This window comes from Anguilla anguilla, chromosome 3 (assembly GCF_013347855.1).
Source record: "Anguilla anguilla isolate fAngAng1 chromosome 3, fAngAng1.pri, whole genome shotgun sequence".
Taxonomy (NCBI): Eukaryota; Metazoa; Chordata; class Actinopteri; order Anguilliformes; family Anguillidae; genus Anguilla; species Anguilla anguilla.
The window spans coordinates 13,684,861-13,711,149 of NC_049203.1; the positions used below are offsets into that span (position 1 = coordinate 13,684,861).

The 26,289-nt window shown below is 41.2% G+C and overlaps 2 protein-coding genes across 5 annotated transcripts in view; one reads left to right on the plus strand and one right to left on the minus strand.

The window, feature by feature from the left end:
• The window catches only part of LOC118222716 (relaxin receptor 2-like), a 33,413-nt gene extending 21,149 nt beyond the window's left edge, over positions 1–12,264 (plus strand). The window contains exons 11-18 of the mRNA XM_035408497.1: positions 2,417–2,488; positions 3,027–3,098; positions 5,829–5,900; positions 6,041–6,112; positions 7,320–7,549; positions 8,076–8,486; positions 9,000–9,215; positions 10,811–12,264. Coding sequence (XP_035264388.1) covers positions 2,417–2,488; positions 3,027–3,098; positions 5,829–5,900; positions 6,041–6,112; positions 7,320–7,549; positions 8,076–8,486; positions 9,000–9,215; positions 10,811–11,004 — 1,339 coding nt within the window. The 3' untranslated portion in view covers positions 11,005–12,264. The remainder of the gene's footprint in view (positions 1–2,416; positions 2,489–3,026; positions 3,099–5,828; positions 5,901–6,040; positions 6,113–7,319; positions 7,550–8,075; positions 8,487–8,999; positions 9,216–10,810) is intronic.
• A 3,453-nt stretch (positions 12,265–15,717) lies between these two features.
• The window catches only part of LOC118223610 (stAR-related lipid transfer protein 13-like), a 46,666-nt gene continuing 36,094 nt past the window's right edge, over positions 15,718–26,289 (minus strand). For all 4 annotated transcript variants that reach the window (XM_035410355.1, XM_035410354.1, XM_035410357.1 and 1 more), the window contains 6 exons: positions 25,339–25,549; positions 24,333–24,447; positions 22,989–23,210; positions 19,635–19,852; positions 18,769–18,945; positions 15,718–17,142 (listed from right to left, as the gene is read on the minus strand). In XM_035410355.1, the coding sequence (XP_035266246.1) occupies positions 17,028–17,142; positions 18,769–18,945; positions 19,635–19,852; positions 22,989–23,210; positions 24,333–24,447; positions 25,339–25,549 (1,058 nt within the window). In that variant the 3' untranslated portion in view covers positions 15,718–17,027. The remainder of the gene's footprint in view (positions 17,143–18,768; positions 18,946–19,634; positions 19,853–22,988; positions 23,211–24,332; positions 24,448–25,338; positions 25,550–26,289) is intronic.

A 26,289-nucleotide genomic window follows, 5' to 3' on the forward strand; every position in this document is an offset into this window, starting at 1 on the left:
CATGTCAGTCTTTTTTCCTCAGGGGAGAATTACACCACTACAGTATGATCCATTCTGTACTGCTTTTGGTTTATTTTTGCAGATACCGCCACCTTTCCGGGAACGTGCACAAAGCTTGATTAACATGTTCACTTTTTATTATCACTAACATTATCACTCCAGGTGTCTAGTATAGTATTTTAACCTTTGTTGAAGTCCATTGACATTTCTATCTTTAAATCTTGACGGTACAGTGAGTTCTGGAAATTAACATGAACAGAGCTTCAGTCACGGCCATCCAGTCTCATAGACATTCTTCCACTGAACACAGGTTGGTCCCCCAGTGGTGGAAGTGGTCACTTTGGTAAAATAATCTCCTCATAAGAGGTCTGTTAAGTCATTATCTTCCACTGTAGACTGAAAACTCATCTGTACTCAGCTGAATCTTACCAGTTGCATCTTCAAGAACTGAAGAATCCCTGAAGTCTGAAACATTATTCTGGATTCAATGCCTCTAAGTATGTCACTTCCGATACTATACCCATAACTATACTATATAGTTATGTTGTAGGTTTAATCAGATGAGTTCTTCAGCTTTGATAATTTGGAATTAGCTCTGCCTGACCTTTTTGTGTTCATGTCAAGTTGCTCTGGAAAAGCATTAGCAAAATGACTAAATTTACTGTATTGCCAGAGATGCTGTGCAATGGTTCTAAATATATCTCCCACAGGTCACATGGAGCCCAGTTAAAGTAAGCAGGTGGCCTGATTTTCAGATTAATAGAGCTCCTTTGTTGTCCGAAATAAAAAACAAACCACGATTGTGTGTGTAATGTGTTCTGTATGTGTGTGTGTGTTTTGTTTTGTTTTTTCAACAATAAGGTCATATAGGGAACTACCGTTAGACTGACTCATTTTCCCTTAAAAAGGTGTCTGAGAATGAGTATGTTTTCAGCCTTTTTTTGAACCACAGATAATGAGAAAATGTTTTAGATTCTTGAGGGCTCCAGTGTCCGATGGTTTTGGTTTTAAAACAGCCTTGTAGTACTCAAGTCCAGGACTTGGATTTCAAATTCCAGCTCCTGGACTGATTCATTTCACCGCATTAGTTGTACTGCCTCCCCCTCGTCGTCCTGTCGGGGAAGTGAGGATTAAGTGAAATACATTACATTATATTTCTTTGGCAGACGCCTTTATCCAAAGCGAGGTACAATAAGTGCATACCAAAGGTCATTGGAACAACTACAAAACACAGGTCCGATAAGGTACTGTACTTATTCTGTAACAGTTATTCATAGCCATGAACACATTAAGTCCAGTTCACATAGTAAGCACAGGCTAGGTCAGAGAGTAATCTTATGTAAAACTAGGAGGCAAGACAGAAAACCAAGTCCAAAAACCAAAAGACAGCTGAATATCCCAAAAAGCAAGGGATGAAAATGTAAAAATGCCAGGTGAGCTGTAAGACAAAAACCTTTGGATCCTGCGCACACCAAATGCCGCACAACACTAGGCACAGGAGCAAGTTCAGATTCCCCAGAATGGAAAGCGCAGATTTTCTCAAAGATGTTATTCTAAAGCCTAGATATCCAACAGTCGCCATTGGTCCTTGCGCTGCCCTGGCTAAACATCGCCCCTATGAGCCGTCCTAATAGCGACATACTGTAATGAAAAAATATTTCACTAAATTATCAGAATGTAAACATAAGGCTTACTTGCAATTACTATGTTTTGCAATTAGGCTACTATAATTTACTATAATATATTAGAATTTGCAATTACTCGCTTGTGTAGGTTGTGCTGGAGCGCAAGCGCATCATACCGGACTTTCATTCCATTTGCTCAATTTTTTCATCCACTGAAATTTCAAAAGGAACAACTCGTACGAAATGTACGAAATGTATTGATTGTACTGAATGTACTGAATGTACTGAATGTACCGAAATACTCGATGAACGAAATGTTTTGATTCTACTGAATGACGTAGGGCTGCAAAAAATAATAATAATAATAAAAAATGAAAAAAGAATCTGCTGACACTCTAGTCTTGCAGGGTTGGAGTTTGAGATCCATGCACTAGATGAACAACAGGAATAGAAAGAAGAGAATTATGAGCCTGGTTCTGTCCTTCATAAATCTATAGGAGTTTGTTCCAGCAAGCATAAGTCTGAAAGTGGAAACTTTCATTATGACAACAACTGTTAGTTTACTGGCAAGACATTATTTTCTCAACAGACATGGGCTTGCTGCTGACTAGTCATTTGAAAGTCATACTTAACATGCAGCTGTGGATCCCCAGTCAAAATAGATTATGAATATGGCATGAGCACATGTACCGCACCCCCATACGCCCCAACCTATGCCCACCAAGCAGTCTGTACATGGCAATGTTATGAATTATGCCAACAGTACTGTACATGTATTCCTCTTGTTTTAGGGCTCTGCGGAGAAACCATTTACAGACAATCGAAGAGGGAACATTTTCTGCGATGCAGAGACTCATAGACCTGTGAGTATAGTGTCTTTGGTTTGGTTGTAACCAGCTGTCTTTTCACAACAGCTGAAGCTCAGATACACCAATTACAGCACACAATGCCTCCGCTTATCTCTTACCAGGTGGATACACTGAGTGTTGTCCAGTTCTCCATCACGCTCCTTACATAGAATCAACCGAGCTTTATGTACGATAGACAGAGAGAGAGGGAGAGAGACAGGCTCCTATACTTGCAAATACACACATTTACTTCACAGACTAAACAAATACTATTCTTGGTGTTTTCTTTGACTCTATCACAATGTATTTTGAAAGGGCTATGCCCTTTTTATGCGATTGTTTCGTCACTGCAATAGAACTAAGCTGTCTACAGTTAAAAATGTAAACTGATTATGTGATTTAATTTACATGTAAGGGCAATGTTAAGTTAAACCGATATCTGGTATGATAACCATAAGACGTGCAAATAAAATTCATACACTGGAATCATTTCAATTTGAAATGCAGGATATGTATGTTTAAGTAAGGAGGCATAATTTGCTCCTGGTTACAGGGACCTGTCCGTGAACAGAATTCAGGAGCTGCCTCCATCTCTATTTAGAAATCTGCAAAACCTTAAGCAGCTGTAAGTATGACTTCGTTGTTTTCATGCTAAAGGACTGAATAGTCTTTTTCTGTTTCTGTTAACTAGCACTTTCGGTCTTTGTGTGATTATTGATAGATATGGTTATGGTGGCTTTGGCATTAGATCGGGGGGGGGGGGCAGTAGATGATGTGGAAGAAGTCAGAAAGAATATTTTCCTGCTTTTACAGACAGTATTGCCTACTGCAGTGAATTAATATTTGAATGCAGATACGGTTTCGCTTGGTTATGTTCAAAAAACGAATAAGCCCTTTCATGTTTTACCTTAGCTGCAGGAATTATTTTTAAATTACATCGATGAGCTGCTCTTTGATAATTTTAATTGGAAAATATATGCTTAGCACCACCTGGCACAATACATAACAAGTAACTCAATTAAGCTCTATTGACTATAGCACATATTGCCCACCTTCGTTCAGAACCATTATTGAATTCTAGAACTTTCTCTGAAGATGTCAGACTTGCTGAGCAACAACAATGTCCCCATTTAATGCAGTCACTTAAGTGTGAACAGACCAGCACTTAACCAATTTAAGATCATTGCAGTTCAATTTCTAGTCATTCATGATAGAAAAAATAAGAGCCTCTATTTTGAGACTAGCTCTATGGGGTAATTTTTTACAATTTATACATTTATACAATAAAGATAGATATCGATCTGATATGAAAGGTCAAGCAGAGCATGATGTTCCAGTTCCAGGGAAGGCAAATCTTAATGCAACAATATTGTAGATGATTTTGTGTTTCCAACTATGTGGCAACAGTTTGGGGAAGGCCCTTTCCTGTTTCATTATGACAATGCCCCTGGGCACACATTGAGGTCCATATAGAAATGGTTTTATCGAGATCGGTGTGATATAACTTGACTGGCCTGGACAGAGCCTCAACCTCAACCCCATTCAGCACCTCTGGAAAGCCAACTGCGAGCCAGGCCTAATTGGCCAAAAAGAGCCTGGGGATGGTCCTGGATGCCCAGCTGGACCTCAAGGCTCACATCAAGGCAACATCATGGTCCTGTAGATTCCTCCTCTACAACATCAGGAGAATTCAACCATACCTGACCACGCACTCCACCCAGCTACTTGTTCAGGCTATGGTGACCTCCTGTCTTACAACTCCCTCGTGCCAGCTTGGGCCATACAGCCACTACAGATGATTCAAAATGCTGCTTCCCAACTTGTCTTCAACCTCAAGCTCTCTCACGTCACTCTCTTTCTGAGGTCACTGCAGCGGCTACCGGTTGCTGCCAGGATCAGGTTCAAAGTCCTGCAGCCCTCAACTAATTACAGGACATGATTCAATCCTACACACTGGCTTGACCACTCTTTTCTGCTGCAGCAGGGCAACTTGTACCCTCTGCCATCCGGGTGAATGGTTCTCGCTCGTCCCTACCATGGACCTTCTCCAACCTAGCTTCCCAGTGGTGGAACAAACTCCCTATTCCTCTACGAACCACTCAGTCATCTTCCACCATGGTTTGAAAACACATTTCTTCAGACTATACCTGGACTATCATCACTCTCCAGGGCACTCCCAATCTAGGATCACTCTTATCACTACTCATATCCTTCCACTTTGTTCCTGTAGAGCTTTCATGTTACATGTTCCTCCATCCAGCACTTTTATTGTTAACTTGATGTTGTGGCTTGTTATCATGCCTCCTTGTTTGACATCACTCTCTGACCTAGCCTATGATTACTGTGTGAACTGGACTTAATGTGTTCATGGCTATGAATAACTGTTACATAATGAGTATTGTACCTTATCGGACCTGGGTTTTGTAGTTGTTCCAATGACCTTCGGTATGCACTTATTGTACCTCGCTTTGAATAAAAGTGTCTGCCAAAGAAATGTAATGTAATGCAAAATAATGAATAAGCATACAAAACCAAGTTACAATAGAGGACAGCATAGAAAGATGTAATTCAGAGGCTAAAGTTAAATAAAGAGTTATGCAAAAGCTAGAAAATATGTGGCAAAGAACTGAAAGATGGGTGAAATATGGGCTTAGGAAATACTTATTCACAATTATTTAATTCCAAGGAACAGCAGAATATTTAAAAGAGGGTGGGTGGTTATGGTTGTACAATAAGGCTGGGTATTAACGCAAGCTCCTGAATGAAATCCTTGAGCCTTTAGAATCCACATTATTTAATTTGGATTCTTTATGTTTTCAAAGTAAACCTTACTGAGGTTGCCTATTCGTATGTATTAAACAAGGCATTAAAATTGATAATTTCATCTGTCTTATTTCACATAATAATTAAATTCAGAAAAAAACCCCTCTGACTTGAGTTTTCAAAATACTTGAAAGGTACATTAAATTCTCAATTAATCACTTAAAATTCTGTCCCGTTCATCTGTAATATTACATCTATATGCCTATGTACAGCTACAGTTGAAAAAAGGACAAGCTTGCAATAGCTTCCGCAATTTTGGAATTCATATTCTTCCAACACTGTGAAATATAATCATTTTTGCCCAGCTTATTTAATTGAATAAGGACGGGGCACAATCAACTGTAGTAGCTCTCTATTGAAACAAGCAAAACATAACAAAGCATGTGAATGTTTGTATATGTGTGCATTTGTGTGTGTGCGTGCATGCGTGTGTGTGTGTGTGTTTTGTTGTTTTTTTTTTTAATGAAAATGTATCAATATTCCAAGAAGGCCAGCTGTTAAATTTCTGATGGGTTGTTTCAATATCTCTCAGGAATATTTCAGATAACCCACTGACTCGTCTTTATGAAGACCAGTTTGACAGCTTCATCAATCTTCTATCACTGTGAGTGTTCTCTTCCGCTCTGGTGCTCTTGAGCTGTTAACAGTAAAGTAATAAAGAAAATGCAACAAAGAGGAAATATTTATTGCAATTGTGTGGTGGGGGATGAAGGAAAGAAATACATCATTTCCATTTCTTTTCAGGGGGATTGAGGGAGTTGAAATCCCGAATATTAGCATCCGGATGTTCAGATCACTCAGCAACCTTTCCCACATGTAAGTCTGGACAATGTTGAAAGGACATGGACCATCTTGATGAATATGTGTCCTTTATTATGATTTATTTATTTTGCGTCCTTTGTTTATTTTCACATTTTATTTGACTTGCTTTCTTGCTTGGTGGACACCCTTATCACAGGCAAGATATTTTATTTTTTTAAAAACTAAACTGTTGTGTAAGTCGCTCTGGATAAGAGCATCTGCTAAATGCCTATAATGTAATGCACTGTAATGTATCCCAGTTGTATATCTGCATAGATTTTGCTACAGGAGGCATTAATCATAAAGGTCAGTGTCACCTCCAGAAAAATGAATCAGAATGCTAAGCAATGGAGTCAAGCTAATTAATTATGCATCATGCTCCCTTTGTTAAATATGTATTATTTATCACCCCTGATTCACTGCCCTAATGATAGACTCCCCTCTACCATTGTTGCCACAGAAAATAATATTTTGGAGTTTTCCCTGCTGTGAATCAAGCAAATGTTTGGTCATATATATAGAGCTCAGGGTCACAGATGAAAAGCATTTCCAGAGGTGAAGGGTGAAATGTCATGAAATACCTATGCTTATTGCATAGTAACAGACCTACAAAGTGCCATATTTTATGATGTCAATTTTTTTTTCACGTCCAGATCAATCACTTCGATCACCCTGCAGTTCTGCCTTTCTGTGTTCTTCAAATATTTTGATTAGATTGAGTACTGTGGCTACTCACTATGCATGCAGCCATCCATTATCTATACCTGCTTATCCTGGGCAGGGTCACAGGGGGTGCTGAAGCCTATCCTAGTGTGCATTGGGAGAGAGGCAGGAATATACCCTGGACAGGCTGCCAATCTGTCCTTAAGTGATACTGTGGCTGCTACTCATTAGTTCTGTCCTTATGTGTTTTGCAGATACTTTAAGAAGTTTGAGTACTGTGGATACTCACTAGTTCAGTCCTTATGTGTTCTGCAGATACTTTAAGAAGTTTGAGTACTGTGGATACTCACTAGTTCTGTCCTTATGTATTCTGGAGATACTTTAAGAAGTTTGAGTACTGTGGATACTCACTAGTTCAGTCCTTATGTGTTTTGCAGATACTTTAAGAAGTTTGAGTACTGTGGATACTCACTAGTTCAGTCCTTATGTGTTCTGCAGATACTTTAAGAAGTTTGAGTACTGTGGATACTCACTAGTTCAGTCCTTATGTGTTCTGCAGATACTTTAAGAAGTTTGAGTACTGTGGATACTCACCAAATGTGCGCAGCTGCAAGCCCAACACGGACGGCATCTCCTCCTTCGAGAACCTGCTGGCCAACATCATCCTGCGCGTCTTTGTCTGGGTGGTGGCCTTCGTCATCTGCTTCGGCAACGTCTTCGTCATCTGCCTGCGTTCCTGCGTGGCCTCGGACAACCGGCACCACACCATGTCGATAAAGTCCCTGTGCTGTGAGTGACGTGATTAACTAAGTCCTGTATGTGAGTATGACATTAAGTGCAGCTATTCTTTCTTGCCCCTGGAAAGCCAGAGTGCGGCAGGCTTCTGTTTTCACCTTAAAATCAGCAACAAGTTCAGTTCCAAGACGTGAGCTAAGGTGAAATAACTATGCATTTAACCTTCTTACTGATGCCGACTGAGTATCTGAGAAAACAAGCACACCCTGTGGCTCTCTTGTTTAGGTTTTAATTAAGTAATCAGTTCAGACGAAAAAAACAAAGTCAGCTGATTTTGTAATTAGATAATTTATTTAATCAATTAAGTTCAACATCAACAAACTTATGGATTAAGCATTTTTTAGAACGGGATCCACAGTCAATAGTTCAAGATGTCTTTCTGTGACCTGTTCTAAATAAGGAAACTAATCCAATTAATTAATTTTAAAGAAATTCATTTTAGATTAGAGTTAGATTAGCTAGTTCTTATTTAAAAGCAAAGCTGCATGTTTCCTCTCTCTCTGATTTATGTGACCGCCAGGTGCTGACTGTCTGATGGGGGTGTACCTGTTCTTCATTGGGGCCTTCGACATCAAGTACTGTGGCCAGTACAACCGCCACGCCCAGATATGGATGGAGAGCCTGTCCTGCCAACTGATTGGCTGCCTGGCTATGCTCTCCACTGAAGTGTCAGTCATGCTGTTGACCTACATGACCCTGGAGAAGTACGTCTGTATCGTCTTCCCCTTCCACAACTGCCGGGCCGGTCGGAAGCAGACGCTGACTACCCTGGTGGGCATATGGGCGCTTGGCTTCATCATTGCAGTCATCCCCTTCTGGGACAAACAGACTTTCGGGAACTACTACGGCCGAAATGGAGTCTGCTTCCCCCTCCACTCTGACCTGACCGAGAAGCCAGGGGCGCGGAGCTACTCCACCGGGATATTCCTTGGTAGGCCCAATGGTAAAATATGTGTGTGTTGGTTCTAGACCTGGGTCAAATACATATTTGTGATACTTTAGATCACTTTATATTGATTAGTAGGCCAATTAAATAAGGTGATTTAGAAAAAGACACCAATTCCACCACTAATACAACTGAGTGGCCCAGCTATTGATGCTAGATACTGTACCAACAAGCTTCAATGCAAGACAATAGGGTTCGGATTCTTTATGAAGTATGATACTGTAATTAAGCCATGATTGCAAAGGTTATGAACATTAAAGAATGTTTTAATCAAATGTCACATGACTGCATGCTAATATGTATTTTTCAAATACCTGAAACCTGAACTGAAACTAAATTTAAATAAGTCCAGGTATGAGGATAAATCCCATGTAAATGTATTTAATGTAGGTTTCCGTGATTGTCAGCAAGCATAGCGTGTGTTAGTGGGTAGAGTTGCATCACTGCTTCACTCATTTGCAAAATATGCTTATCGCATTTATTTTGTTTGTGTTTCAGGCTTGAACCTTTTTGCGTTCATGATTATTGTGTTCTCCTACACCAGCATGTTCTTCTCCGTGCGCAAAACTGGCGCTAAAACGGCACGCCACAGCGTCTTTGATCAAGAGGTCACCATCGCTAAGCGCTTCTTCTTCATCGTGTTCACCGATGCCCTTTGCTGGATGCCCATATTTCTACTCAAAATCCTTTCGCTCTTACAGGTGGAGATCACAGGTAAGTACTCCCGTCCACAAGTAGTACAGCAACTAAGTGATTCTCCAGAAGAAAATCTCAACCCATATGAGTTCAAATTGAACTGCTCTGGTGACAGGGTGGCAGTTTGCTTTCAAAATTTTTGGGGCTCAGGTGCTTATGCCTGATGGTTGTCGCTGGAGTTAAGTCTTTATGATTTTTGTGTTGATTGGACCTTGCTGCTCAGTGCCCCCCCCCCCCCCCCCCCCCCCAGTGTCGTAAGTGGATGGCAACCCGGCAATCAGTCTGTGAATCATGTTGTACAGGTCATGCTGTTATTTATGGCGCTATCAGAGGGGAATTGTCCTATTTGTTCTGCCAATCTAATAATACCTTAACTTGCTCAGATGGCCTTGTGCTTTTGACATAAATATTCTCATTTCCAGGGCTCTATCTGAGCCATTCTGAGCCAAGCATTCAGATGTATTGCTAAGCCATTACCTCTTTCTTTTATTAAGGAATGATGCCCATGCTTACAATCCCATTGCAGCTAATTAAATACATAGATAATAGTTATACTATGGAAAATTGTATCCACCTGCATGAGCTGCATTTTGAGTGTAGGCAGGCAGATGATGTCACAATGATACTTTGCAACAGGCTTGGGCACTTTTGTTTGACAAAATTTGGCACGGACACAACCTACTTTCATACGAGGTTTCCCAAAATAGTTTGCAACTGGCTGTGTCTCAACTCACAGTGTGACTGACCTCCTGTCTGCTAAAACACTTGAGATAAAAGCCCCAATTTGAGATTTATCTTCTCAATATCAATTACTGACACGCAATAAAAGGGGAACCTAAAACTGCTTGCATCGGTTCTCTGGATACAGAGAAGAATAATACAACGTGGAAAAGGTCTAACAGGGAATAAACATTTCTGGGAAAAAATAAATGAAAACATCCAGTGCTGTTTTTGCAACTATATTGGCAGAAATCGAAAGGTCCATGCCCCCTGCCTGTCAGTAGCTCTGCAGGGTTCTTGTGCTTTGGATTTGCTATTCGCCAAATTCACTTTGTGGCAAATTAGGAATTAGTTACTGTCGCTAATTTAATTATTTTAGCAAATGGCAGCTGACCAATGGTGGTATATTTTCCCACAAAAAAATGTGAAATTACCATAACTGTGGCACATGGCCTTCCCAAATATCCACTATACCTGTTATTACAGCACGTCCCCTTAACACCTTGTCCTTGGCACTGAAATTAGCTCTGGCTAATTAGGCCTCTCAGATGGTTGTTTTTGTCTTCCAGGTTACAAATGGCTTTTGTTACCGCCTGCTGACCATTCACGCTCTTATTTTCTTTTCTTCACCCAATCCAAATGAGGTCAAGGTTGATAGCTTAGATATGAAATTTGGACACTCAAGAAATTCCAGCACTTTTTGTTCTGCTTGCAATTAAAGGCTTCACAGGGGTATTGTTTAGGTTAAAGATCATACTTTCTTCAGCTATGCCTAACTGATGCTTTCTCCTAACATATCCTCAATCCAACTGTGACCACATCCCTTCCCCCACCATACCTCCACCCTCGCCTATCATTCTCTCTGTCATCTGCTCTTGTCCTTGGTCCTCCAGGTACCATTATTTTATGGGTGGTGATCTTCATCCTGCCCATAAACAGCGCCTTGAATCCTATCATGTACACCATGACGACGACATACTTCAGGGAGCGCCTGAAACTCTGCCTCCAGATGAAGTGGCAGCAGCTGGGGATGAAGGAGACCCCTCATGACATCGCCATGATCTACAAGCATAACAGTGCCCCCTAATGGACTGGTGGACCTGTTGCAGAATTTTGACAAACTACGCACACGCCATCACCCTCTAGTCACAAGATGGGGGAGGGGGCATTTCAACAGTGTTTCTATGGTCTGCAAGCATACACACTGGTCTGGACACCTGTTCAGTAACTGTGCTTACCCGCCCTACCGAGAGCCAACCATCAGGTGGGGGAAATATGGGCGGCACTGGAGTGCTACATTCACAGAATTAGCTTTAAGGCTGTAATTTTCCAGGCATGTTATGAGGGCTACAATTGGACGGTACTGCAATGCTGCTGCTTTCTACAGTGGAGTCAGCTGTAAGACCACTTGTCTGCGACCCCTGACCAGCTTGTGCTTAAGGCCTACCGCACAGCCAAAGGAGAGTCATCTCTGTCCTGTCTCAGGTCTGAGGGAATGCCCAGATCACATCAGTGTATTAAATCAGCTCACCTCCTGCCTGGGCCCCTCATTCTCGAAAGTTCCGGTCAAAGCCGCAGATGAGAGGTTGGTCAAAGGGTTCAGACTGTACACAGCAACATGTGCTGCGCTTGTGTTGCTTTGTTGCTTTGCTGGTAATGAATGTATGTGTGCACTCCCGTGCCCTGTTATAGTCCCACTCCTTACTCAGAATGGTCCGAGTCATCTTTAAAGCGCTCAAACAACTGAAAAAGGCAAGCATTTCCTTATTTGTCTATTTAAAGAGGATATTATACATGTTATCATTTTATGGATTTCAATTAACTGTAATATGTAATTTTCTTCTATTTTATTACTTCATTTTAATGAATATTTCTAAAAGGGGAAAAAATATTTAATAACATTGTATCGAAGAGCTTGAAAAAAAATGTAAGACAAAATGTAAAATGGGAATAAATTGCATCCTAATTTCTTATGGGGGGGAAAGAAAATGTGCTTCATATAAATGTTCTTGTGTGATGGGGGGCGGGTGGGGGGAGGGAGGGGCATTTTCCATAGCTTGGGATACAGGTGCATTTTCAGCATCAGTGATGTTTTGGAGATGGACCATCCCTTCGGGGCTGCAGTGAGCTTTTCATTTGTCCTGCTGCTTCTTCGGCGACTGCTGAGCCAGTTGCGCAAATTTCCGGAACAAATGTTCAGATGTTCCATTTATTTGCGTTTAATACGGGGAAAAGATGCCTGCGGAGTAAATATCCGCGTACCGTGGGGCGGCTGTGACCGAGGGGACTGTTCCTTCCATCAGTTTCCTTTGCGTGTGTATTGCTGGCCACAAATAATGTGACTTTCCATGAGAAAAAAAAAAAAAAAATACAAATAAATAAATACATGTCTATAAAAGTGAATACTGTTTCCTTTACTTTGAAAGGCCTGCAAAGTGGCCAAGTGTGGATGGGTGGGCATCAGCTAACTATAAAATGGACCGAATTTACATTTTGGCCCATCTATTATGTGCAATAAATATCAGAGGGAATTATTGTGGGATCAAAGCTGTTAATGATTAATGTTTAAAAGGGAACCCCGCTGATGTCATTTGCATAATTGTCAATATTGGTTAACAGACTCAGGCGTATCATTAAAGTACATGTTCTCTGTAAAGCAGCCCTGACCGGCTGGTTTCGTGCCACATTATGATTTCAGCGCAAGTAGTGCATATTTCAAAGTAGATATGTTCAGAGGATTTTATTTTGCGTGTACAGCAATTCAGTCTTCCAGCTGCCAGGTGCTAGTGCAGCCTCCTCATCAGTACATCTCTTGTTCAATTATTAAAAATCATCATTTTCATCATCATCAAATCATCAAGGCACTTGAACCATCTTATTTATTTCTTTTAATCCACACCAACCATCGCAATTTCCTAGTGAAATGCAATCAGTAAATAGATTATTGCATGGTTAGATATGATGGGGATTTCAGCTTTTTTTAGGATGGCCCTTGGGATGGAGCACAAGCGAAGCTGTTGCATTAATGAGAAATGCCTGAGACATGCAACTGGGAATTCCAAATTGGAAGAAAATGAAAATGAATATCCAGGAATATGTTATGTTCATGTTTTTCCATGTATTCCATTTGGTCATATTTGTAGTTATGCTGGCAGCAATAAGACAAACACACACACACACATGCATGTCATCACACACACACATTTGCATAGGAGCACATGCACACACACCCACCTACACACACACATACATGTACACACAGACACATATGCATACGAGCACACACACACACACATAGGTTTTAATGTTTTATTTTTTGTGTTATCCGTATAGTTCCACCTCAATATAATTCATACAGTTATATAATTCAAAAGCTCATTTAGTACAGGGGACACAAAATACATTGTTTAAATAATAATATTAAAAAAGATTAAAATCAATTGTGCAAGATGCAGTAAATCTGATAATGTTACAAACATTTTGATAAATCATCCAATTATCATGTTAATAAATAATCATACAAGGCTAAAATGCCTCCAAATTGTATATATTTTTTTTCCTAGTTAGTGCCTGTCGGATTGCTTAATCTTGTCAGTTTAAAGGTTTGAAGATAATGCTGGCACTAAAATTGCTGAAAAGATGCAATCTAAAATACCCAGGTAGGGTGTCACTTGTAGAATAACAAAAGAAAGACAAAAGTATCAGAGGATGTGACCTTTAGTAGCCTTATTATATTCATACCATTTACCATACTATAAATCATCTGGGGTATAGGCTACATTTTCTATACACTGTAGAGAGCACGGCACATTACGATAAACCAAATTCCTGGCGAAGATGAATGTTTACTGGATGAAGCTAATATAGCATGATGAACTTTCCAGTTGAATTGCTAAAATATTCAGTCAATGCTTGCAACATCAAGCCAGAATATCTGGTTAATTCCTCAGTGAATAACTAAATTGGTAAATAATTTCTTTATTGAGTATTTTTTTGGTAAGAAACACAAAATCCTGTGTGTGTATATATATATATATATATATATATATATATATATATAGTTTAAAATTTCAACCATCACATATCATAGCAGCCTCCTTCACTGCATGACATAAAGTTAACAGGAAATAAATAAATAAAATACTTAATATAACGTATCAGTTACAACTCATACATCACTCAAAGTCAAACAAACTGAAAACTAAAATGTGTCCATTCCACTACTCTGCAGTGCCATCACTGGCACCTGCTGATGGGTAACCTCAGACTGTTTGTCATCCTACCCATCCTTCAGTCAGGGTTCAGTAGAAATGCCTGGGGCTAGTGACGCTTGCAAAAAGGCATCTCTGCTAAACACAAGACACATCTCGTTTGCAGTGGCAAGATATATATTTCTTTTTTTGTGTGTGTTGGCAGTGCAGTTGACCATGAAAGGCATGTACTGTAGGCAGCATAGGTAGAAAAAAGTCTGGCTACTTTAAAGAGGTCACCTTTGATGCCTGCTGCCATTTTTCATCCTATTTATGAAAATCAAGATGGCAGTTTAGATATGAACAGGACTAGGATGCACCATCTTAAACCCTGATTCTTGTAAGAGTTTATAGTACAAATGTGCAATTCAAGTAATGGAAATATCATCGCTTACACCGCAATGTAAAATGCAGTGTACAACCAGATTTAATTCATGAGACTGCATTCCCAAACTGACATCATTAGCCAGCTGAGGGAGATATGATCCCATATAATAAAAGAAAGATGATAGGAAACATCTGAAAACATTAATTTTGTTTGCAAAACTAAGACATAAAATGCAGTTCCCTTTTACACTAAGGAATTGCTTCTGAGGGACTGTATTACCATAAGGGACCCTCTTTCAAGTCTTATCCTTAACAATATATCATACGTGCAAAGAGACAATCCATTAGTATTTTTTTCTTTTTTATGTTTTTCTTCCTGTGAATTTAAATATTTTTTATTAATGGCACGCATTTTTACACAGCAGTGGTGGCCACTTTATATTTAAAAATGATGCACAACATGTTATTTATCTTATTAGTAGCTGTAGAGAAGAACAGCCTAAAAGATAGCACAGCACGTTTTCCTAGTGCTCCAGGGTCCGGATTCATAAAGACCCAACAGGCGCCTCATTATTAAATGGTCTTACCATTGTCTGTCATAAAATGGTCTCACAATCAACATTGTATCTTAGATAGTGGTTATTGCAGAAAACGATGACTAATTGGTTAGTTATGAAATTCCACTGTAATGTGGATATGATCATACTGTATCTCTACATACATTTTATACCAGACATACGTTAAGCACCAGCTGGTTTTGTGGAGGTGCTGCAAATTTCAGGGCTGCCTGCTAATCTTAATTGGTAATCAATTTTAGCCATGATGAACGCAAGAAATGTTGAAATGCAACCTCATTTAGAGGAAAATGGTTGTAACTGACTCGGTAAATGTAAATGTAAAGCATGTCCACGTGGGTTCGAATTTAAGTTCATTTGAGATTTAATACAGGTGCATGAGACACAGATATGACAGTTTAAAGGCATGCTATGGAAGATTTTCAACTTTTATATTTTATAAAAATGACCCTGCTAAGGCATCTACGATAGACGGGCAATTGTTGTCTCTATGAACCTTTGCTGAATTTGTGCACCTTTACCTGTATTTCTTATTCTAAAATGTGTTTGGGATGTCTCTGGATGTGGTGCTCTTTTCTGTGTGTGGAGGGGTGTGTGTGACTACAGAGACTGTAGTTTGGGATCAGATTCAAAGGAGTGTTTGTTGCTATAGCTAGCTAGCCACTATAATGGGCCAGATACAGCAAAGCAAAAAGACAAGGCGACAGGGCTCATTCAACAACTAGAGTTACTGTAACGTTGGAATTGTTTTTCCTCAGTGGCCTCAGCTGAAGTTTGCCAAGGGGATGAAAAGCAATGTGGAGTTGGCCTGTTTTCTGTTGGACATGCAAGTAATGTTGATGTTACACTATGCAGCTATGGTTCCCAGATGTCCAGTTTTTGACCAGAACATTAATTATTTTCAAATTATTTGTGCATGCCTGGTTTGTGGTCCCAACCAGACAATGTAGCCTAATGTCTGGTCTGGTCTGAGAAATGTACCAATAGTGTCTAATGAATTTGAATGTCTGAGACTCGGTTTGGTGCTCAGGGGTGAGTGGGCGGGGTTGAAGATTTGACTTCTTTGATTGTAAACACAGACTTTAAAAATCCTGCATAATATGCCTTTAAATGAAAGCAACTTGCCTTGGTCTTAATTTTTATAAATGAAGCGTAAGCACAACTTGGGAAATGACCTTAAGATTAAGTTTAAGTTCAAGAATATTTTTATAATTAGGCCCCAGGAGTGCTGATCTAATATCTGGTCTCCCCTGTCTGTATTCTTATCCACCATGAGCTAAAAGGCAAAAACAATCCTAGAACAACCCAACTATGAGATACCGTATAAATACGGACCCGGACGAAACCTGTCCATATCCTAACTGTATCCATTAAGAGCTAAAAAGAAAAAAACTGATACTCATTCCACACGCTTACTCTGGGGTGCATCAGAAACACAGGCTCCAGATCGGTCTGTTTTCGGATCTCGCAATAGCACACAGCCCTGTCTCCCTGTGCTCCACCAGGCTTTCCCACGATCCCCCTCACACAGCAAAATCCCTCAGTCATCCTCCATTTTAGGACCAACACATTAAAACCACTTCTTTTCACATTCATATCCTCAGCCTTCTATGCATATTTTCCTCTTTTTTCCCATCCTTCCATCACATGCTTTTTCAACTCTCCACTCTTTACTTCATATACCCGCAGACGTTCGGTCCAAGAGTCCTGGCAAACCTGGCAGACACAATGCCAAAAATCCTCATTAAAGTTCTTCGATGTTCTTTCATCAAAGATGAAATCAAACATTTTGTGATGTTCTTTTCACTTGGTCGTGGGGCCACTGGCTATATCTGACCATTGAGACAGTGAGGACACTGTCTCATTCCCACCCATGGGGACCCCACACCTCTATGGTGAGAACGGCACACGGGGCATATGATTGCGTGAGAAAAAGCCCCGGGTGAATGACAAGAGCTCTACAGCCTCGCCTCCTGCCCCTGGACGAAAACCGGGAAGGAATCCCGTATCCTAGCAACCTCCACCGCGCAGAGATGTCCGAAGACCTTATTATACCACTCGGGAGAACGACCCCTGTACAGAAAGAGAGGGTGGGAGAAACAAACACATTCATTGGTTACAATCAGGAAATCCATGGTGCATTAAGTGCTTTCTCACTTGTTCTTCCTCCTGGTTCTATAATTGACTACAATTTTTGTCTGAACTATTTTCTTGGTCGAGCACTATTCTCTGAGTTGTTATAAGTACTTGTACATCGCTTTGAATCAGTCTACTAAATGCCTAAGTGCTGTAAATTGTCAGTGTTGAATGAAAAGCCTGGATCAGCAAAAACTGAAGTCTCAATAATAACCAGCTGTTTTTAAATTTTTACTGCATAGTATTATGATTTAGACCAGTGGGGTTTTTAAGAAAATGTATTAAATGTCAAGTGATGATATACAGAATATATAGAGGTGGGTGAGGTCTATCTAAGGGCTATTAACAAACAAGGTTTTTCATGAAACCAGTGGAATGCAAATGTAAATCATGTCAGTGGGTGTGTAGCACGCCATTGCACATGCTCGTAATGTTATCAGCAGCAATGAATAGACTGTGAATAAAAGCTCTGAGAACTGTAAATGAAGTTAATGAAGAAAAGAAAGTTAGTGAAGAAAAATCCCATTAATTTTGGATGATTTCAGTTAAGTTATGAAACTAATTATCATACATTTCCCATCTATATCTTTCTTTCCCATTGTTATTGCCTTTGTAATGAAGAAACATTACCAAACATCTGGGCTTGGAGTAGAAGAAGCTGTAATAACCACTGGATTGCCTCTTAAGACTTTTTTGGGTTTGGGCATACAGTATCTCACTGCAAGTGGCTGCAGGTTTATTTTGCCTTCTCTCACTTACACACACACACACAGGCGAACAAAAATAGGTTACACCTGTCTGCTGACTGTGAGTAGAAGCATGAGGTTTACACACTGGTGCTTCAATTTAATTATCTGCATCTTAGCACTAAAGATATGGTCATTATGAGTTTGTTGACTCATTAAAATAAATTGGATCTTGTTCATATCCACCTTTTCCTACTGCAAAATATATTTTTATGCAGTATCCCTGGCAACTGTGGAGGCGTACGAGTGTGGGACGGGAGGGGACAAAGCAGAGTTTGAAACAAACCGCAAGCTGCTAATCACCCAAAACTTGCTTCGCAGGATTACTAAGTGGGCTAATTAAATCAAATTGACTCGCAGAGGGCTGATCTTCAGTGCACTGGGTAGGCCTGTTAATCGTGAATAAGCAGGTGCAGTTATCAGACTGAAACGGAGCCACTCTGGCTTTGCAGCACGTGGCAAAATTAGCATTATGGGACACAGCTGCAGATGGGTGTTCAGCTTATTAAAACTGAAGTGCGTGTAATTCGTGGAAAACAATCAAACACAGGCCCGGGTACTGAAGTATACAGGCAGGTTCTGACGTAATTCACCCAAAAGCAATCAAACGCAGGCCCAAGTGCTGGAGTGTACAGGTAGGTTTTGCCCCTCAAAACACAATTTCAGCAGCCTTCAGTATTTACAGTAAGTACTTTGCTCAGGGGTAGAGTAGTTCCACATGTAACTCTGCTAGTGAGTTAAGAAGCCAAAAATGTGCTAATACAGGACTGATTTCCCTTATAAGTAAGGTTGTGGTGGGACGGGCGCAGAGACTTGCCTCAGGTCAGCCCGACAGTAGTGAGTGAGACGGGACCGGCCAGGCCCGACGGGCTCGATCAGCCAGCGGGACGTGAGCAGCAGCGCCTGAAGCCCCGCCTCCAGCCGCGCTGCATCGTGGTCCACGGACGAGGACACCAGCAGACACGCCCCCCGCGGGAGGTCACTGCGCCACCTCCTGCGGGAACACACACGCACGTGCCTTCCGTCACCAGCAGGAGGCCACGGGGAGGACAGGAGTAGATAGCTGCATGTTTGGGAATCTGTCCCAAAATTCATATTTTCATGTAAAATGATTTTTACATGAAATTTACATAAATTTATCACATTTGTTATTTTACTAGAACGGACGAGGAAAACAGGTATATGTTTTTGTCAGTACACTTCATTATTTTGAACACACATCCACACAAAAATTTTTACCGGGATCTACAGACTTAAAGTATTTCAAATATGCATTTCAAATAGATAGGTAGAGAACAGAGTTCAGAGCTCAGCACTACTAGCAACAGTGAATAAAACTGTAGATATATTTATTTGTTAATTAACTACTACTTAAGCACAAATCCAAGTAATTGATAAGGGACCTTGTGGTGGAACACACAAATAAGCTCATTAATGGTGTCCCTGTGCTCAGAAAGCAGTTAGTTCAATAAGCAATGCTCACCCTCAGGATTAATTAACAGACCAGGTCTTTCAGAGATGTACAGAGCTTATAAATTAATAAATAAATAAATGTCGACAGAACGTAAGCAAGAGAGAGAGGGGGGAGAGAGAGGGAAGGGGAGAGAGGTTGGAGTCCTTTTCCTGAAGCCCAGTGAGCCTGCGACGAGCTACTGTAGGAGCCTGCGTGATGTCACACTGTACCTCAGAACCACAAAGTCCCTGCGGGGGTGGGGCGCCATGCTGTCCGTCACATAGTGGAAGACCTCCGTGTTGCTCTCCAGGGCCTCGATCACTCGGCTGTGCAGCAGGTCGTCGTCCCACAGGTGGCGCTCACGCAGAACTCTGTGCAGCACGGCGGTGGGGGCGGCCTCGATCTCAGTCGAGGACCTCCACAGGCGAATGGGCGGCCTGTCTCCCACCTAAAAGGCAACATGGCAAAAGAAAAAGGGATATAAGTCAGAGGTTCCCAAATTCACAGGTCAAAAACCGCATGTACAAATAAGTAATTAAATATACAGTATAAAGTGTTTTCTGTTTGCTTATATTTTATATGTACAGTAATGTAGGTTAATAACCTACTGTTGTATGCAGGCTACTCCTCCACCATTTTGACTAACATATTTTTCATATTTCATATTTAAGTGTAACCGTTTGGACTGTTGAAGCCGCTTAGTTAATGCTCACTTATATACTGCGTGTATACACATGCTCTGATTAGTTTTGTTAGCCACATTACTATAAGGGGAGGAGCACAACAGTAACCAGAATCATTCTAACAAATTTTTCTCATCCCTGATGTTTACTGCAGCCGTTGCAGTTCATTAAACAAAGTAAAGTGCTGACATTTTTTGTCATCTCATGAACAACCTCAATCAACCCGCAATTTTGGGAACGACTGCTGTAATTTGCAAGATACAAAGTTTCTTTTTTTATCCCCATTTAAGATTTAAAAAGTGGGACTTGATTGAGGGAATTTGCGGAGGAAGAGTACAATGACAGGGATTTGTCTAGGAAATGGGGCTGACAGAATTAAAATCCGCTCGCTTCTTAGAAATGAACTGTTTCAAGATCATAGCGATATTCTCTGTCATTCTGCAATATGACACGGCCCTGGATGTGATCATCAGCTATCATTCTGCACAACTAAAACAGCAGCTGATGATAAGACATATAGGCTCTATTGAATCTAGTTATAATGTTTGGTCTTAGCTTATGTTACCAAATTTAGATAAGGATTACTTTTTCATTTCTTTGATGCTATTTTTCAGTGACTGCATACGTCAAATACTTTTGTATTTTGTGTACTTTTACGTCAAATTAGAAAAAGGAAAACGTGCTTAAATTCCATCTTTACGGACAGTCCTCTGCAGGTAATCTGAATGAATAACATATTAGGCAACATCTAAATCACTTAAACCCCATTGCACATGACTGCATACATAAGGGACCAAAAATGCAATGCAGATTACAAAAAGAGCATATGCATGTTCATAAACTGTTTCTTAAATGTACTTTTGGGGTATGAAAACATGTAGCATATCAAAGTTAAAGAAAGTTCAAGAAAAATAGAACTGAAAAAGAATCAGTTTGATTTCAACTTCCAAAAGCTGTTTCTTAAAACATTTCCATCTTTCAAGACTGACCTTAAGGAAAAATACATCTCTTTTTGACTGAGAGGTATAAACAGAGACGAAAATCATGCAAAGGTGAAATATATTGTGGGTGACTGTCGATGACAGAAAAATAATTTGATCTGTCAAGAAAACCCCTCAAACAACCGTTAGAGAAGTCAACCACAATCTCCTGAGGTGAAGGAATTCAGTAGCAGGTTTCAGAGCTGTGAAGAGCTTACTAACACCAATCTTTCTTCTGGAACAAAGATTTATGAACAGATGAATTATAGATAAGTCTTAACAAAGTGAACTAAATAATATTTTTCACACTACCTCCTGCAAGGAAACAAGGGGGGCTTAGGTAGAAGGAAGGTAAGTACACAGATGTCAAGAAGTATTTCTTAAAATAGACAGTTGTCAACACATGAAGTGGCTTTCTATGGAATATAGTAGAGCAAGAGACCCTTGTGGCATTCAAGTCCAGGTTTTATTCAAAGCTGGATACTGCAAGTAATTTTTGAGCTTGATTAACAATTTATCGTAATTGTGTATATTCTTATGCATGCTTTTACAGTCCTTTCACTCTTGCTCTCAGCAGCGACTGGAGTTCCTGTACCAAAGACGACGCCCATACAGAAAAGTGCATTTCAATAAGAGCTTCCGTCCAACATCCATGACCGGCACAAACCATCACGGTGCAAGGATGGGCTAGTATTTGAAAAGGTGGATGTTAATATATGCCTGCATTTCTTTAAAGCATTACATTACATTACATTACATTTATTTGGCAGACGCTTTTATCCAAAGCGACGTACAAAAAGTGCATTTCATGGTCATAGACAACTGCTTAACACAGGTTCAGTAAGGTACAATACTTATTTTGTACAGCTATTTCTAGCCAAGAACACAGTTTAGCTCACACAGTGAACACTATTCAGACCTAACCTCTGCAAAGCCAACTAGGCAGAAGAATAAGCTACAGAAGCTAAAGCAGTGGTAACCAACCCTGTTCCGGGAGATCTACCATCCCGTAGGTTTTCATTTCAACCCTAATTTGGCACACCTGACTCTACTAATTAGCAGCTCAACGAGATATCTAGCTGTTGAATAAGGTGTGCTTTGTTAGGGTTAGAATGAAAACCTACAGGATGGTAGATCTCCAGGAACAGGGTTGGTTACCACTGCTTTAAAGACAGCGGAGAGTCCACCCTCCGTTTGTATTTTTTGCTTTATTCGGACTGGGGAAAGCAGAGAGCACAGGTGCCCGTGGCTCCTCAGTTCACCTGGGGGGTTTAGCATACGGTGTGAGAGTCGGTGACCCCAGGGACTGCACCACGCGTCCCATAATTCCAGCATTTTTTTATGCAGCTAAGCCTTTTCCCCTACTGATAAGCACAGATGAGTCATCTGTCTTTGGTCTATATTTGGATATGTGTAACTGTGTCACACTGACCTTTGAGGCAAATTCCCTCTGCTAAGCATAATCTAGTGAATTATGAAATCTTAGGCCTTTCCTTACCTTTCAAAAATTTTTATTTATCAGTTTCCCAGCAGAATATTTATTTGTGTACGACTAAAATTGAATATTTGTTACATTTGTTTAAAGTAAATTAAACTAAGCCAGTTCGATGTGAAAAACGTCTTTAGAAAAAAAATATGCTTCGACCGTTAAATGCACAGTCATTAACAAGGTAAACAACTAAACAGCTTTTCATTGATATTGGCAGAGACCCAAACCCCATTCAGTGACTGCCACAGATAAATGAACCCATTTAGGTTTAGTGGCGTTGTAAATTGCATTGCATTGTGATGCAGGCTGTGCAGAATCAGTGAGGCTGTGGTATGGACTGCGTATTAGCGTAGCGACATGGTTGGAATCCCAAAAATGGTTGTATGCCTGAGCCATCTACCTGCCCTTCCACCCCCCAAATGCGCTAGCTACCTTCTTGTACGCCAGCTCAGTGTTGCTGGGCGCGGTGGCGCTGTGCCAACCGCGGCTCTTCTCCGCCATCTCCCGCAGGAGGCACTGGATGCTGTCCTCCAGGAAGGCCCGGTAATCCACCGGCTCGCCCTTCAGGTTGATGCCCAGCCCGTGGAGGGGGAGGGGGTGGGTGTCCGCCGCCAGGTACGAGTTCCGGGACTGCAGCATCATGTCGGGGGGGATCTGGGGCCACCGGGGGAAAGAAAGAAAAAAGGTCAAACTCATTTTGAGAATAGTCAGGAGATTAATAAATAAAAAATTGGGGGGAAGGAACCATGTGAACAGTGAATTCATCCACTTAACCTTCTTCAGTCGTGCACACAGAGCGCACATTTCTTCAGTTTTTTCTCCATGTATTCTTTATTTCCTTTCGGTTGAGCCACTACCACCTGTGCAGACGAGCCACAGAAAGGCCAGAAAGGGGCATATCCATTGCAAAATGACTCGCTATGAGCTTAAATTGACAGCAGGAAATACGCATGGATGTCTGCAGCATCTCTTCAACCTGAATGACAAGACCCACAGAAAGCTAAAACCCGCATATTTACAGCTGTGGTGATGTAATCAATTGCTTCTTGTTACCCTTGTGTTCACTCTTTATTCTAACAGGTCAGACTTAATTAATTAGGACAGACCCAGATCAGACTCTTATTCTTTTTGGGAGAGAGCTGGATGCCTCAAATTGCCATTGACAATAAGCAGCCCTTAAAAATAAACTGATAATATAAACAGCTAGTCAGCTTTCGCACGTAAATTAATTTGTTGTTGAAGCACGAAAAATAGCAGAATTGAAGCTAATTAACAGATTTGTTGGGGTAAAGTCAGTTTCAGGCCCTGCATCAAAGCCAAAGACCTACATTATATGTTATAAACATGGAAGTAGATGGACGATCATATGTTTGTATGATCAAAATTTGATGACAAAAAAGGACTAAACAGAAAGTAACTTATTGATCCCAAAATGCCAAATTGATGAGCAGTACTTTCGGTAAATCGATAAATCTCTATAAATAAACTCTATAAATCGATGCCAGAGATGTATTATCCACACGTGCTGTGTAGATATATTATATGTGGATGTCCTCTGTGCAGTTATGGCACAGACATGCTGTTTGTAAACATTCTATTCGTATATGTGTAAGAATAGATATACTATGCAATAATGTGTATTCATAGATGTCCTGTGTGTACTGCATACTGATTGCGTGTAGATGTCCTGCGTGTACATGTATTATGCATAGATGTGTACACCAATCATGTGTGGATGTGTAGTGTCTATTCTGACTGTATATTGGCGTAGTCTACCTGAAAAAGTTTCTTGCACTCCACAATCATGTGACCGAGCCCGTGCGTGGCGGCCATGTTCTCATTCAGATCTCTGTGATCCGGTTTGTTGGTCGTGTTCCTCCCGTGAATCAGTCTGTCCGAAAAAAGCAAACAGCAAACAGTTAACAGAAAGCACTGATCCACAGGAGGGCTGCCGTATTGAAAAATGGCTTAAGCGCGAGTCATTGATATTCAATGCCAGCATTATGGGAAAAAAAGAAGGCTAACTTCCGTGGTGGTGATTTGATCCACCGGGAGGTTTATGATAGATAAGGTACTCTAGAACGGACTAACAAGCGGGAACGTGCACTGCATACAAGCACTTTAATGTTGTTTGAACACAGATGACAGTCTGCAGACAAGTACACACAGGCAGGTATACACATTTAGCACCAGAATCAGAGGAAAAAAACAGGTACACAGCAGGTGGGGGTTGGAGAACTCAGGCTACAGCGAGCAGGAGAGCCCTGGTGAACTCAAGTTAAAACAGGGAATAGGTGTGAACAGGAGAGTGTTCCCTGGGGAGAGGAGGCCTTCAACAAACCCCAGTGGAGGCAGGTAAGCACTCAGATGCCAACTGGCAACGAAGACATTTCGACCTTAATGAGCTGGTAATGGTGATGATCTCGGAATGCATCATTCATAATGAAAACCCACAAACACCGGTCGGCACTGAGCACATCTGCGCGGCCGGTCCGGCCAAACTGCGCAAGATGGTAATGAGATCAGAGCTGGAGGCAGGAGCGGGGGACTGAGCGGACCCTGGTCCATTATTACAGGGGGGTGGGGTGCCGTATCCGCAGCAACCCTGCTACATCCTGTCACATCCTGCAGCGGCTCCCTAAAGACAACAAGGAAGTGGCCTCTGCGCACAGACGTGGGCACACCCACACACACGCAGGGACAGAGCGGGAGGGAGCGAGAGAGAGGGGGGTAGAGAGAGAGAGAGAGAGAGCCCAGTTGAGAGGGTGTAGGAGCCGCACACCTGGGTGAGCTGCCCTCCTTCTTGGAGACGTTGAGGTGGAAGATGGAGGGCGCCAGGCACACAGCCAGGTTCCCCGCAGTCATCTGGTTGCCCAGGGCGGAGGCGATGTCACTCAGGAAGTACAGCAGGGTCTGCAGCACCTCCCTGCTCTCGTCCGGCAGCAGGATGACCGCAGCCTGGGCGGCCTGCAGCTGCTGCTCCTTAGGAACCCCTGAGAGAGAGAGAGAGACAGAGAGAGAGAGAGAGAGAGACAGAGAGGGATAGAGAAAGAGAGAGAGGGAGAGAGAGATATTGTTAAAATTCTGTTTACAGAAATGGACTGAAATTAAACTTTTCATGTCAATACAGAACTGAAGCACTTATGCTTAGTAGTGAAGACTCCTTTATTGCACAAAACGACGACATAAATAAAATAAGACTAACATATTTATGTATTACACGGGGGAAAAGGAAGATAGAGAAATAGAGATAGACAGGAAGAGATAGACAAAGACAGTGAGAGAGAACCATCTATGTCATTATTTGTATTTAAACGGACACATATAGAGAGAGAGAGAGAGAGAGAGAGAGAGAGAGAGACATGGGAAAGGAATGGGTTGGGGGAGATAGAGAGAGGGAGAGAGGGTAAGAGAGAAGGACTTAGGGTTAGACAGAGAGATATGAGGAGATGGGGCAGGGTGAAGTCAGAGTGAGGAAGGGGGTGGGATGATGGGAGGGTTAGAGTCAGATATTAAGGAATGGGGGGGGTGAGAAATATAGAGTAGACCCCCTGAGATAGAACCTCTTTGTCTAACTTTAATAGCATTTCAAGTTTTTTTTTTTTTTTTAAACTAAAGTTTGGTTTGGTGTCATGTTTGTCTTTAGCCATCAGTGAAAATAAGGGCCTGGATAAGACATAATTACACATGCTACGTCTGGGTCGGTCAATTACTCTGTAATTAGTCTGTTTTT